Source organism: Poecilia reticulata, chromosome 16 (assembly GCF_904066995.2).
Source record: "Poecilia reticulata chromosome 16, P_reticulata-male-v2, whole genome shotgun sequence".
Taxonomy (NCBI): domain Eukaryota; kingdom Metazoa; phylum Chordata; class Actinopteri; order Cyprinodontiformes; family Poeciliidae; genus Poecilia; species Poecilia reticulata.
The window spans coordinates 1673071-1686777 of NC_088845.1; the positions used below are offsets into that span (position 1 = coordinate 1673071).

At 49.1% G+C, this 13707-nt stretch overlaps 1 protein-coding gene across 1 annotated transcript in view; it reads left to right on the forward strand.

Moving 5' to 3' along the window:
• gabbr1a (gamma-aminobutyric acid (GABA) B receptor, 1a) overlaps positions 1 to 13707 on the forward strand; it is a 105193-nt gene that overhangs the window by 38477 nt on the left and 53009 nt on the right. Inside the window, exons 8-12 of the mRNA XM_081597566.1 lie at positions 1359 to 1493; positions 9188 to 9358; positions 9906 to 10007; positions 10275 to 10340; positions 10420 to 10611. Of these exons, the coding sequence (XP_081453692.1) occupies positions 1359 to 1493; positions 9188 to 9358; positions 9906 to 10007; positions 10275 to 10340; positions 10420 to 10611 (666 nt within the window). The remainder of the gene's footprint in view (positions 1 to 1358; positions 1494 to 9187; positions 9359 to 9905; positions 10008 to 10274; positions 10341 to 10419; positions 10612 to 13707) is intronic.

Here is a 13707-nt window from a genome sequence, read left to right on the forward strand (position 1 = left end):
GACTTTCTGTTTTCACTCATAACTGCTGAGTTTTTGCTGAGAGTGGTTCTGAAGCGGCTCCTTCAGGCCCATGTGTGCTGATGAACTCCAGCTCTTCCATGCGTAATCACCGCTCACCATTTACAGGCATGAATTCAGGCTGATCACTGCGGCCACTTGTGCTCATCGCCAGATCGCGCAGATGTTTCGGCTTCCCCCCGGGGAGCCGTCGGGTCCTCCATGCCTGCGTTCGCTCGATCATCCAAACGCTCGTCAGATTCACAGTCACGACTCCACTTCCAATCAGCTCCTGCTTTCTCTCAGCAAATGAGGATTTTCCGGACGACGAGCAGCTGCAGCGATCCGTTGTCAGGTGAATGTTCTCTGGTCCGGAGGCGATGTGGCTCAAACTCAGCACAGCCACGCAAAAGTATTCACAGAACTGAATTATGGTTGAAATTATTTCCAGTACGAATCCCGACCCAGTCTGATTAAAAGCTAACGGGGAACATCTGGATCCAGCGGACGGGTTTCTAACTTATTGTCATAATTCTTCAGTTTTATTGAATTTTGTTTAAATGGTAAAGCTGAAGAGAGATGGGTTTTAAATTGGGAGCTGATTCTCTGTAATGGAGCTCAGAATGATCTAATAGCTTGTCGGCTCCTTGACTCTTGTCTGCGATGAGACGCAGCCTGAGAGTTAATGAACGACCAGCCGCTGAATACCAATCCCACACACTCCGCTCAGGCCCCTGCTGCTAACTGCGGGGCCCCTGGGGGGCCCATGGGGTCCCGCACCGGGCCGTCCAGGGGCCATTTCTGCCCCAGACGTCATGTGAGTGGACGTCCCGTCCCTCTGAAGTGGATTGTGCGCAGCGTTCCTCTGATCGCGTGCCGTTTATCCGTGGCTGTCAGCCGATCCGCCGGTGATGGATCGCCGGGACGTTTCCTTTTCCTGGATGTGTCGTAAACGACTTCATGGAGGGTGTAAATGTGTGTGACGGCCGGCGCCGCCCCATCGGGTCACCTCTGTCTGCCGGCTGCCTCTCTGTGCTGATCTGGAGTCAGACGGGGGATTTAATTAAAGATTGTTGCTGTCAGGATGAAAATGTGACGCTCGTTTTTCTTATTTTTACATTTTATCACCTTGTTTCTGAATCTTGTATCCGTTTCTTCTATTTCCAGAGTTTTCCTTCCACTTGTGATGTCGCTGTTTTTAAGGCAGCTGCCAGCTCCCTTTATCTTCACCCTCTCATTCCTCATTCTGCCTCTTTGGTTCTCCTTTTTATCACTCTCTCCCATCCCTCCGTCACTCTTATCTTTTCTCTTGTCCATCTATTTCTGGTCCTGATCTAAATGCATTTGTTTTGTCCTTGCAGTGTGACCCGGGGGAGGCCACCAAGCTGCTGTACGACCTGCTCTACACCGAGCCCATCAAGATCGTCCTGATGCCCGGCTGCAGCGGCGTCTCCACGCTGGTGGCCGAAGCCGCCCGCATGTGGAACCTCATCGTGGTGAGTTTTTCTGGGGTTCTGCGGCTCGTCCGGAAACAGACCCGCAGTCCAGGCAGGAGGGCTGGGTGATAAATCCATTGTTACTTTTTCAGTTTTGGGAGATTTTATTTTTGGAAAACTGATTTTTCCCAGCTGTGTTTAAGGCTCCAGAGCTCAGAGGGATGTGAGCCCAAAGAGCCGCCATCTTGTTTGACAGCTTCAGTTTGGTTTGAATTCAGCTCAAAGAAAGAATGTTAGAAATAAAATCGAGTTTTTAAAATTTAATTTGGAATGAATAGAAATGAGATTTTCCTCCCGGCTCTAGTTGAAGTGCTGCGGTTTTGGTTGAGCTGAGTGGAAAATAAATTTATCTTTTATTCCAACCATTTGATTTGATATTTATTTGGAAAAATGATTGATTGTGTTGACCTGCTCATATTTTTGATCAAACATCTGATCAGATTTAGATGTGAAACATCAAAGTTCTCCTGATGCCACAGCATCACAGATCCTCCGCCGTGCTTCACAGCAGACATCAGGTTTTCCAGTCCAGCCATCTGAGCTCCAGTTAAAATTCCCAGTAGATGTTAACAAGCTGCTCATGTTTGCCTTCCTGACGTCGGAGCAGAAACAGATTTTCCTGGCGTCTCTTTCAGGGCTGAAAGGTTGTTATAAAGTTTCTTCCTCCAGATCTTTTCCCAGGAACTTCAGACTTTATTCTGTCCGTTTGCTGCATGTTTCCAGCATTTGATCCTTTCATGTAAATAATGTTCAGGACCTGAATGTGTGGAAGAGCAGCAGCTGTTACGAGTTTAACCAGTAATAAAGCAATTATTACTTGTGAATAATTGCTTTATTACTGCAATTAATAAAGCAATAACCAGTCATCCTGTCACGGCAGGAGAGTTTTACAGTTCAAGTAAATTTACTGCAGAGTTTTTAGATTTTTTACTGGAACAGATTTTAAAGACGTTTCACCAAATCCCAGATTACGGCGCAGTGGTAACTGAATAAGCCTCCACCCTGCAGCAGGTCGGGGTAATAGAAGCCTCCACCCTGCAGCAGGTCGGGGTAATAAAAGCCTCCACCCTGCAGCAGGTCGGGGTAATAGAAGCCTCCACCCTGCAGCAGGTCGGGGTAATAGAAGCCTCCACCCTGCAGCAGGTCGGGGTAATAGAAGCCTCCACCCTGCAGCAGGTCGGGGTAATAAAAGCCTCCACCCTGCAGCAGGTCGGGGTAATAAAAGCCTCCACCCTGCAGCAGGTCGGGGTAATAGAAGCCTCCACCTGCAGCGGGTCGGGGTAATAAAAGCCTCCACCCTGCAGCAGGTCGGGGTAATAAAAGCCTCCACCCTGCAGCGGGTCGGGGTAATAAAAGCCTCCACCCTGCAGCAGGTCGGGGTAATAGAAGCCTCCACCCTGCAGCGGGTCGGGGTAATAAAAGCCTCCACCCTGCAGCAGGTCGGGGTAATAGAAGCCTCCACCCTGCAGCAGGTCGGGGTAATAGAAGCCTCCACCCTGCAGCAGGTCGGGGTAATAGAAGCCTCCACCCTGCAGCAGGTCGGGGTAATAGAAGCCTCCACCCTGCAGCAGGTCGGGGTAATAGAAGCCTCCACCCTGCAGCAGGTCGGGATAATAAAAGCCTCCACCCTGCTGCAGGTCGGGGTAATAAAGCCTCCACCCTGCAGCAGGTCGGGGTAATAGCCTCCACCCTGCAGCAGGTCGGGGTAATAAAGCCTCCACCCTGCAGCGGTCGGGATAATAAGCCTCCACCCTGCAGCCGGGGTAATAAAGCCTCCACCCGGCAGCGGGTCGGGGCAATAGAAGCCTCCACCCTGCAGCAGGTCGGGATAATAGAAGCCTCCACCCTGCAGCAGGTCGGGGTAATAAAAGCCTCCACCTGCAGCGGGTCGGGGTAATAATAGCCTCCACCCTGCAGCGGTCGGGGTAATAGAAGCCTCCACCCTGCAGCGGTCGGGAATAGAAGCCTCCACCCTGCAGCAGGTCGGGGTAATAAAGCCTCCACCCTGCAGCAGGTCGGGGTAATGAAGCCTCCACCCTGCAGCAGGTCGGGTAATAGAAGCCTCCACCCTGCAGCGGTCGGGGTAAAGAAGCCTCCACCCTGCAGCGGTCGGGGTAATGGAAGCCTCCACCCTGCAGCAGGTCGGGATAATAAAGCCTCCACCCTGCAGCAGGTCGGGATAATAGACGCCTCCACCCTGCAGCGGGTCGGGGTAATAGAAGCCTCCACCCTGCAGCAGGTCGGGATAATAAAAGCCTCCACCCTGCAGCAGGTCGGGGTAATAGAAGCCTCCACCCTGCAGCAGGTCGGGGTAATAGAAGCCTCCACCCTGCAGCAGGTCGGGGTAATAGAAGCCTCCACCCTGCAGCAGGTCGGGGTAATAGAAGCCTCCACCCTGCAGCAGGTCGGGGTAATAGAAGCCTCCACCCTGCAGCAGGTCGGGGTAATAGAAGCCTCCACCCTGCAGCAGGTTGGGGTAATGGAAGCCTCCACCCTGCAGCAGGTCGGGGTAATAGAAGCCTCCACCCTGCAGCAGGTCGGGGTAATAGAAGCCTCCACCCTGCAGCGGGTCGGGGTAATAAAAGCCTCCACCCTGCAGCGGGTCGGGGTAACGGAAGCGTCCCTGTTTTTCCCTCTGGTTCTGGACGCTGTGCAGCTGGAGGGATTTAGACTTTTTAACTTTCAGACAGTTATGATGCTGCAGCAAAGTATTGCTTTTAGCATCATATCCCAACATCATACAGACAGAGATTTAAAGAGGAGCGGCAAAAGCAAAGGAGGTGGATTAGCAGAGCTGGTGATGTCACGCAGGTTTCCCAGTTGTTCATCATGTGACTCTTGTGATGTGAAAAAAGTTTCTATTGCAACATAATCCAATCTTGATGCAGCCGTAAACGAACACCTCACCCTGCAGAGCCAAAGCCTTTTATGGAAAAACAAGATTTTTAAAAACTGCCGTGTTTCTAAATAAGTGAAATTATTTTAAAATGTGAAATTGTGCAGCTTAGTGGCCGATGGAAGCAGCTACTGGAGATCCTTCCGGATATCAGTGACGACATTCACATGAATTCATTTCCCTCGGAGTAAATAAAGATCTAAAGTTTCAACTTGAAGGATTTTTTGCTCGTATTTCAGGATTCAACCATAAAATCCTTCACGACGTGAAACTCAGCTTTTCGTTTGTTTTCCACTAATTGCTCTTAAATCCACCAATCGATGCCCTGGCTGTTTCATTGATTAAAACGTGTGTCTGCTCCTCTGTCCGGGACAGAGCTCATCGTTTAGCCTCCAACAACACAAGAGCTGCTTGTTTCCTCTCAGATCTGGAGATCTGCAGCGTCTCTGAGCTTCAGTTCGCTTCTTTCCGCGCCGCTCGGCTCGTTATCTTTGTCCCATAATTGACGTTTCATCCACAGATTAGTCGGTGAGAACAATCAGCTCAAGAGCGTGGCTTCTGCCCTCTTTCTTGTTTCCGGTCTTTCTCTGTTTCCTCATCATTAAAAACTCTTTCCACTTTCTGACTTGCTCTCTTTCCTCCTTTTCTTTGTCGGTTTGTCGCTGCCTGGAGCTGGTCTTCTCTTTGTCAGCCTCTCTCTCGTTTCTTCGCCCCTCTCTCTTCCTCCCCCGCCGCCTCTCTTTCTCTTTCACCCGTCTTCATTTCCGTCTCGGCTCCAGCGGCAGATTCTCCCCGCAGACGAAAGGAATCCGTCTGTCTTTACTACAGGCCTCTGCTGGTTTAACCTCCCAGCCTCCATGCTGTCATCTCTGCCTGCGGCGGCCCGGCCCACGGCGACCCGGTCCGGATCACGGAGGCCGTTAGCGCCATCCCGTTTCTCCCTGTTCCTGGAGGAGCCGGATCCTCAGAGATCTGAGAATCTCTTGCATCTTTTTTCTGCTGCTGCTTTATTTGTGCCTCCTTATTGAAATGTTGCCATCAGGAAGCTTAAACTCGGTTATTTCGGGTTTGACACAACTGAAATAGTTCTGCTCTTCCAGGTTCAGCCCTAAATAAGCCGCAGAGTGACTTTAAAGCGACCGGAACATATTTCCTCTCCGGCTCCTGCGGTAGTTTGATCTTTTTTGTGATTTATGTAGGATGTGAACCCAGAGCAGCTTTAACACTCCAGATAATTCATCGTAATGACTTTAATATTCTCCTGAGTCATCCGCCGCTGAAACTCAGACTAATTTATGAAGACCTGACAGAACCCCGGATGAGTTGTGCTCCTCGGTCTTCAGCTCCTCAGGTTGCTGGTTTAGGATCTGGAAGTTGTCTGACTGGAGGGCAAACGCTCAGAAGCTCCCGCATCTCTCTGAACTCTGACCTCCGGATCAGTTTGGCTGCGGCTTCATCTTGGATCGGAGGAGAAGACTGAGTCTTTAAAAAATGTGTAGGTGTAAAACAAAAAAAAGGGGGCTGCACGGTGGAGTGATGCTGGCGCTGTTGCCTAGCAACAAGAAGGTTGGGGTTTTGAATCCTGACCCGGGGATTTATGTTGAACAGTTTCATTTTACAAATAAACGGAAAAATGTTGAGCAGTTTACCTGAGAAACCATAGCAACGTCCATCCATCCGTCCGTCCATCCGTCCGTCCGTCCGTCCATCCATCCATCCATCCATCCGTCCGTCCGTCCGTCCGTCCATCCATCCATCCATCCATCCGTCCGTCCGTCCGTCCGTCCATCCATCCATCCATCCATCCGTCCGTCCGTCCATCCATCCATCCATCCATCCATCCGTCCATCCATCCGTCCGTCTGTCCATCCGTCCATCCATCCGTCCGTCTGTACGTCCGTCTGTACGTCCGTCCATCCATCCATCCATCCATCCATCCGTCCATCCGTCCATCCATCCGTCCGTCTGTCCATCCGTCCATCCATCCATCCATCCGTACATCCGTCTGTACATCCATCCATCCATCCGTCCGTCCATCCGTCCATCCATCCATCCGTCCGTCCGTCCGTCCGTCCGTCCGTCCGTCCGTCCATCCATCCATCCATCCATCCATCCATCCATCCATCCATCCATCCATCCATCCATCCATCCATCCATCCATCCATCCATCCGTCCATCAAATACCTGATAAAATGTCACATTTTTAGTGTTTATTTTCATCCTAATATGAATACTTTAGTTCTGTTGGTTCTGCTCACTTGCATTGATTTGTGTTGGATTCCTGATGATGCTCAGAATGAGCCGCAGTTAGAAAAGCAGCAGAGCAGCTATGATTGTGTTTCTGTTAGTAAGTAGATTAAATCCAATAAAACATGTGAGAGCTGACTGGAGCTGGCTGCTCTGCTGCATTTCTAGGGCTTTATTCTGTAAAGATGTGCTTCTCCTGCTGGTATTTCTCTGACTGTAGATTATTAAAACACGAGGAACATAAAGCTGGCTTTCCTCTGTGCTCCGGAGGTTTTATAAATATGAATCTTCCATCGATTAAGCGTTTAAGTGGGCAATAATCAGCCTTATTTGTTTGTGGAGGTGTAATTTAAACTGCATTACACGCTGGAGGATTTTTGGCGTATGTTTTTCTCTGAAGCCGTTCTCTTCTGATGTTTCTCTTCTTCCTCCACATCCGTTGTTTCTGCCTTAATTTCATCCTTCCTTCGTATCGATTCTTCCATCTACCTGCCTCTGCCTGCGGGGATTTGTTTCTGTGGGGAGCCCACATTGTCCCGGACATGTGGCATCCATCAGCGCGCCCCTCTGGCTGCCGGTGGTTAAAACCCAGTGGGTGTGTGGGTAATGGGGCTGCGGCCGTTTCGCTCCCTAATGGCTCCCTGAACGGCAGGTTGTGTGTTTTAAAGAAAGACCTGTCAAGGATTTTATCTCCGGTCGTTGCTGTGGAAGTGTTTGATGGGAGGACGGTCGTCGCGTCTCTCCTCGCCGCTGATCCTGAAAACCTCTGCAGGGTCCGGACGGCGGCGCCGGGCAGGAGGAAGAACCGGATCAGCTCTTCATTTCTCTCTAATAAACCGAAGTGCCATCTCGGTTTCATGGCGGCATCTGCATGAGAAATCCTGCAGGAAATGTTTGGTTTTTAATCACAGTTACAGACTTTGTTGACACATTTTATTAAATTGAGAGATGTTAAAAAGAAGGAAGAAGAGACGGTTAGGTGTTTCTGAGGCGACAATATAAACGTCCAGGCTGAGATGTTTGTGGTTCATTTTACTTTTAAATTTCATCACAACACAACAGTTCTGCAAAAACTGATTAAATGGTTGAGAGTATATCACCAAATATCGTAAGAAATAAGTACACCCTCTGACACGGGCTGGAAGAGATGATGTGGTTTTTATAAAATCACTTTCACCAAGTCATCAGTTATTAATGAAGAAATCACAACTGACAAGTTTGTGAACAAAAATAAAGAAAAGAAGCTTTTTTTGAATTAGTGGGTTTTTTTTAGACATCTTCATCCACTGAGAAAAAGTATTAAATATTACTGCCTGTTTTAACCATTCAAACACCAAATATGTCACTAATATGCAGTGGAAACCATCCTATCATGCTGCACAGCCTAAAATCTGTCTTTTATGGGCTCAGCCAATCAACACCAAGAATAATTAATGCTCTTTCTGGATTGGTCCAGATATTTCAGCTTCTTTTTAATATGTTAGATATGCTCTATGAAACAGAATCTGTGAATTAGCAGACTTTCGGTGGATAATTTGGAGTTGGACAGAAAAGTAGTGAAGTGTGAGTAGACTGAGGTCTGATGTGAACCGGAGTGATGGCCGTGTGTGAAGCTCACATCAACTGTCACTGTTTCTGAACTTTCAGTTCAATAAAGTTTGACATCTGTGTTGAAGTTCGACTGTCAAGAATTAAAGCAATTAGACTTTATAGTCGAGCTCTTATTTTGAAGTCAGTTTTAGACACCAGTTCCATTTCCTTTCTTCATATTCAGTTGATACAGAAACAAAGATGGCGGGGCCATACAGGACAGGACAGAGAAATGATGTGAGCCGAGTCCAGTGTGGGAGGAAAAACTCAATGTTTCCTCTTTTGAGAGTTTGAGCTTCTCAGACAGATGTACTTTGCTAATTTCTCTCTCTCCCCCTGTCCCCTCTGTCCTCTCTCCCCCTGTCCCATCTGTCCTTCCCCCCCTGCCCCTCTCTGTCTCCTCTGTCCTCTCCTCCCCTGCCCCCCTCTGTCCTCTCTGTCCTCTCTCCCCCCGCCCCTCTCTGTCTCCTCTCTCCCCCTGTACCCTCTGTCCTCTCTTCCCCTGTCCCCTCTGTCCTCTCTCTCTTCTGTCCTCTGTCCTCTCTCTCCTCTGTCCTCTCTCCCCCTGTCCCCTCTGTCCTCTCTCCCCCTGTCCCCTCTGTCCTCCCCCCCCGCCCCTCTCTGTCTCCTCTGTCCTCTCCCCGTGTCCCCTCTGTCCCCTCTGTCCCCTCTGTCCTCTCTCCCCCCGCCCCTCTGTCCTCCCCACCTGCCCCTCTCTGTCCTCTCCCCTCCTACCCCCCTCTGTCCTCTCTGTCCCCTCTGTCCTCTCCCCCATGCCCCCCTCTGTCCTCTCTCCCCCCGCCCCTCTCTGTCTCCTCTCTTCCCCTGTCCCCTCTGTCCCCTCTGTCCCCCCCCTGCCCCTCTCTGTCTCCTCTGTCCTCTCCCCCCCTGCCCCCCTCTCTCCCCCGCCCCTCTCTGTCTCCTCTCTACCCCCTGTCCCCTCTGTCCTCTCTGTCCCCAGCTGTCCTACGGCTCCAGCTCTCCAGCGCTGTCCAACCGCCAGCGCTTCCCCACCTTTTTCCGCACCCACCCGTCTGCCACCCTCCATAACCCCACCAGGGTGCGGCTCTTCAAGAAGTGGAACTGGTCACGCATCGCCACCATCCAGCAGACCACAGAAGTCTTCACCTCGGTCAGTGACCGCCCCCCTCTCCCCCCCCTGCCCCCCCGGCGGTGTTTTCACCCCGGCTCTTTGTTTCATCACTGCAGTCTTTGGTTTCCTGATTGTCCTCCCGCCTCTCGGTGTTTGTTTATTAGCTCTTTTTGTGTTCTCTGGCTACAGTCAATCTCTGCTGCTGACTGATGAGGGATTTTTTTTTTGGGGTGTGTTGGTTGTGAGAAATATTGATCAAGCAATACATCCTCCTCAGGAGCGGCGGTCGATGCCGCGGCACCTGGCCCGTTTCCTGTAATGGAAGTTAATGATTCTGCTCCGTCCTCTCTCATCTCGCCTTCTACTTTTCTCATTTCCAGCTGATGTCTAAAAAAATCCTCCCTGCTTCTCTTGTTTATCTCACACACACTCATCCCTCTGCTCTATATATCCAATATACACTCCATGTGCTGTTATTAGTTTTGTTTTCCCCGTCGGACTTACTTTTGTGTTTCAACCTGTCACCCCTCTGCGTGTCTCTCTGCACCCCCCCCCCCCCCGCCCCGTCCTTCCTTTCATCTGCCAGACTCTGGATGATCTGGAGCAGAGGGTGAAGGAGGCAGGCATCGAGATCAGCGTTCGTCAGAGCTTCCTCACCGACCCGGCTGTCGCTGTCAAGAACCTCAAGGTGCTTTGATTAAAAATTCACCTCGGCTGCTGGCCGTCTCCTTCCTCCTCCGCCTCACAGCTGCACACGACGCCATTAGCATAGAGGCGACTTGATGGAGGAAATTAATGCGCCACGCTAATTATCGACTCCTGAACAGCAATATGTGCCATCCTGTCAAGCAGCGGGACTTTGGCACATTGTGCTGCCACATCAAGCTGCGATATTGTGAAGTCAAATTCATGCTGCTGATGTAACTAAGCAATACTTTCTGCTAATTTGATGCAGCGCCAGGATGCCAGGATCATTGTGGGGCTGTTTTATGAAACCGAGGCCAGGAAGGTGTTCTGTGAGGTCGGTGCGTTTCCTCCCTGTCCACCGCGTCTGTCTCGCCGTCCCCGGGACTGACGCGTCTCCCTTCCCCCCGCCGCAGGTGTTCAAGGAGAAGCTGTACGGGAAGAAGCACGTCTGGTTTCTGATTGGCTGGTACGCCGACAACTGGTTCAAGATCAAAGACCCGGCCATCAACTGCACAGTGGAGAACATGACGGAGGCCGTGGAGGGACACGTTACCACGGAGATCGTCATGCTGAACCCCGAGACCGTCCGCGGCGTCTCCAACATGGTGAGGGCTCAACCCGCATCCACCGCTTTCACAGCATGATCCGTAACCGTGGCAACGGATGGCAGGAAGTCAGATAAAATATGACAGCTCTAGAGAAGATGTTGTGGTGCAGCAGCAGGTGCTGCTGGTCGCTTTCACCTGAAGATGGAAACCAAACCATGAAAATCTACAAACACTGAAAAATATAATCAGAAACAAACGATGGACTTAAAGTTTTATCATGATATTCTGTGGTACAGTTCGATAAAAGTGATAACACAAAGTTATTCATTTTTGTTTAAGTAGCTGCATGTTTTTGCCCGAATACATCAGGAAACATGTAAAGTTAATCTGTCTATCAATATTTATTGATGCTTTTATCGAACCAAGAGTGAACAAAAATATAAAACTAACAGCATCATTAAGTGGAATTTATTGTGACAACAATAAATCGAAATTCTTAGATAATAATTGATAAAGAATATGATTAATGCCCACACCTGGCATAAACCCTAAAACCCAGGAGTCTGACCTCAGGTCTGAGGAGGCGAGGCGTCGTCCTGTCGGCGCTCGGCTGCTCGGCTCTCTGCGGGTCTTCAGTGATTTATTTCCAGTTTGTCTCATTAGTTTTGATTCTCCATGCTGACAGATTTTTGGTCGGGTTCTCCAGATGTGCTCTGAGCCGGTTGGTGTCCTCCAGCCCTGCTGGATGAACTTGAATCGGATGGTTTTGACTTTCTGTGCCGTCACGCTGCGTCTCAACGCCACATGTTGTCTGAACTCATTTCATTTATCAGTTTTCCATCTTGAAATGAAAAATTGAAACACTTTTTATCAGTTAAATGGTGAAAATGTTTTTTCCCTGGACTGGATAAGGATTCTGGCCTGATTCTGTGGCTGCTCCAGTGATCCGTCACGTCTTTTCTCCTGCGACGCGGTTTGAGCCCCCGTCTGCTCATTCGTGGCTGTAAACTTTTCGGCTCGCATACGGAATCCCCTGAGATGCGAGTTATTTCTGTAAAAGCCGGAGTGTTGGGAACAATAATGATAAGGCTTGGGTGAACTGTGTGTGACCTGAATCCGTTTAGTGGTGGGAATCCGCTGAGGATGCTCCCCGCTCGTTTTAACGCCTGCTTTTCTCATTTAGAAAGATTCTGGTGTAGCAGCTCAGATTCCCGCCGTCCTCTAATCGTCTCACGGCGTGTCTTCCTCTCCGGATCCGTCCAGTTGTTGCTCTGATGATCCGTCTCTCTCTCCGTCAGCATTCCCTCCGCCCACCTTCCTCCTGTCTGCTCCTCTTCATCAGCAGCTGCTGTTTATATTCCAGCAGCACCTGCCACTACCTGCGGATGTAGCTGTCCGTGCGCCGCTCGGCAGTTGATAAGAATTACAGCCAGACCTCCTGCTTACAGTCGGATCCATTCAAATTCAATTTCTAAGCTGAAATTGGCAGATTGGAGTGATGCTGCGGGCCGAGCCGGAGCAGACTGTCAGCTGCCTTTCAGTGGGCAGCGGCAGATTCAAATGGCAAAAGCCGGGGAGGAATTTCAATCAGATGAAATTGACATAACTGAATCGGAGGTGTGTAGGCCTAATTATCCTGAAAGGATCCGGAGAGACGGCTGGATGAATTGAGTCTCTGCTTTCAGGGGGAGGAGGGTTGGTGTTTTATCATAAAAGCACCAAAAAAAAGCTGCCTGCAAGAAAAGAAGTGAGAAGCTTTCAGTCTTTATAGAGCGACTGTTTCTATCTGCTGTGTCTCCATTTGAATGCTGTTGGTGGAACTGTGGACTTTAAATCAGCCGTTAACAAGGCGGTTCAGCTTGTTTTCTTAGAAACGTCTCGGCCTTGTTTTCACGTCCCTGAAGGACCAGGATGTAGGAAAACATGGAGAAACGTTCAGCCTTTCAGGTGGTTTCATAGACGCAGCCCGGAAATGAAACATGTTTTCACATTTTGTTTTATGAAAATGTAATCAGTTTGCGGCTCAAAACCTGATATGTACTCATGTTGCAGACATCGACATGAAGTCTAGAGGACATTTGACTTTGTTTTTTAATAACGTGCTGCAGTCAATCAGAGAGATTTTACTCTCTGAGAGAATTTCTCAAGTTGTCAGAGTTTGTGACCCTGAGGGGCAAATCCCATCCAGCAGCATCACAAACTGAACAATAGAGTTTAATCTCTAAGTTTGAGTAGAAAAACAAAGAAAAGTCAACATTTGTTTAGTTTTTGGCTCAAAAGCAAATTAACAATGGTTGTAAATGATTAGTTGTGCATTAATCCCACAGTGATGGATCCAGTTATTGGCTCCATCCATACTGTTATTGATTTGTGTTTCAGCAGTTCACCGTCTTGTTACCGTCATCTTGTCTGACCCCTGCTGGCTCCAGATCAGCAACTTATGCATCGATTAAAAACCTCAGTTAATCTTTACATCTAGAAGCTGAAGAGGGCCAAATGTGACATTGCAGCAGGCGTGTGGGTGGGCCCAGCTCTGAATGCTAATGAGCTTTAATAAACACGTTCAACAGAAGGAAAACAAGCGGAGCGGAGTGTGTGCCTCTGCGGTCACCTTTGCTGTCCCTCCTGGTCCCTCAGGCTCGCCTGCAGTCAGCTGAGCTGGCGCCGCTCTGATCCCAGCAGGCGTTTTTATTCCAGAATAAAAAGTCGGGGTTATGAGTGTCCGTGTGGTCAGCGCTGCTGTCCTTCACAGATCCTCCAGGCCTGCCCAGCGACATGCAGGAAAGATTTCTGCTCAGTCTGATGAACGGAGCTATGGCAAGCTGCTGTTGATTGGTGGAAAACGTTCAGATAAACCTGAGGGAACGTGGTTTTATTCCTTTTGATCACTTATTTTTAATCATTATTTTTCCTCTAAAACATGATTTTATCGCAGTTTTGCAAATAACTTTAATTTGTTGAATAGCACAAAGTAAAATGCAAATATTTATACTTTAAAGTATCATTTACAAGCATAGTGTGCAAAATGAATACATTAAAGTTATTCCTATTCATGAATTTAAAAGCAAAAAAGCTTTCAGAATTTTAAATTTTATGAAATTAAATAAAAAAAACAGACAGAAATAAACCTCAATTCATCCATAAGAGCAAAAC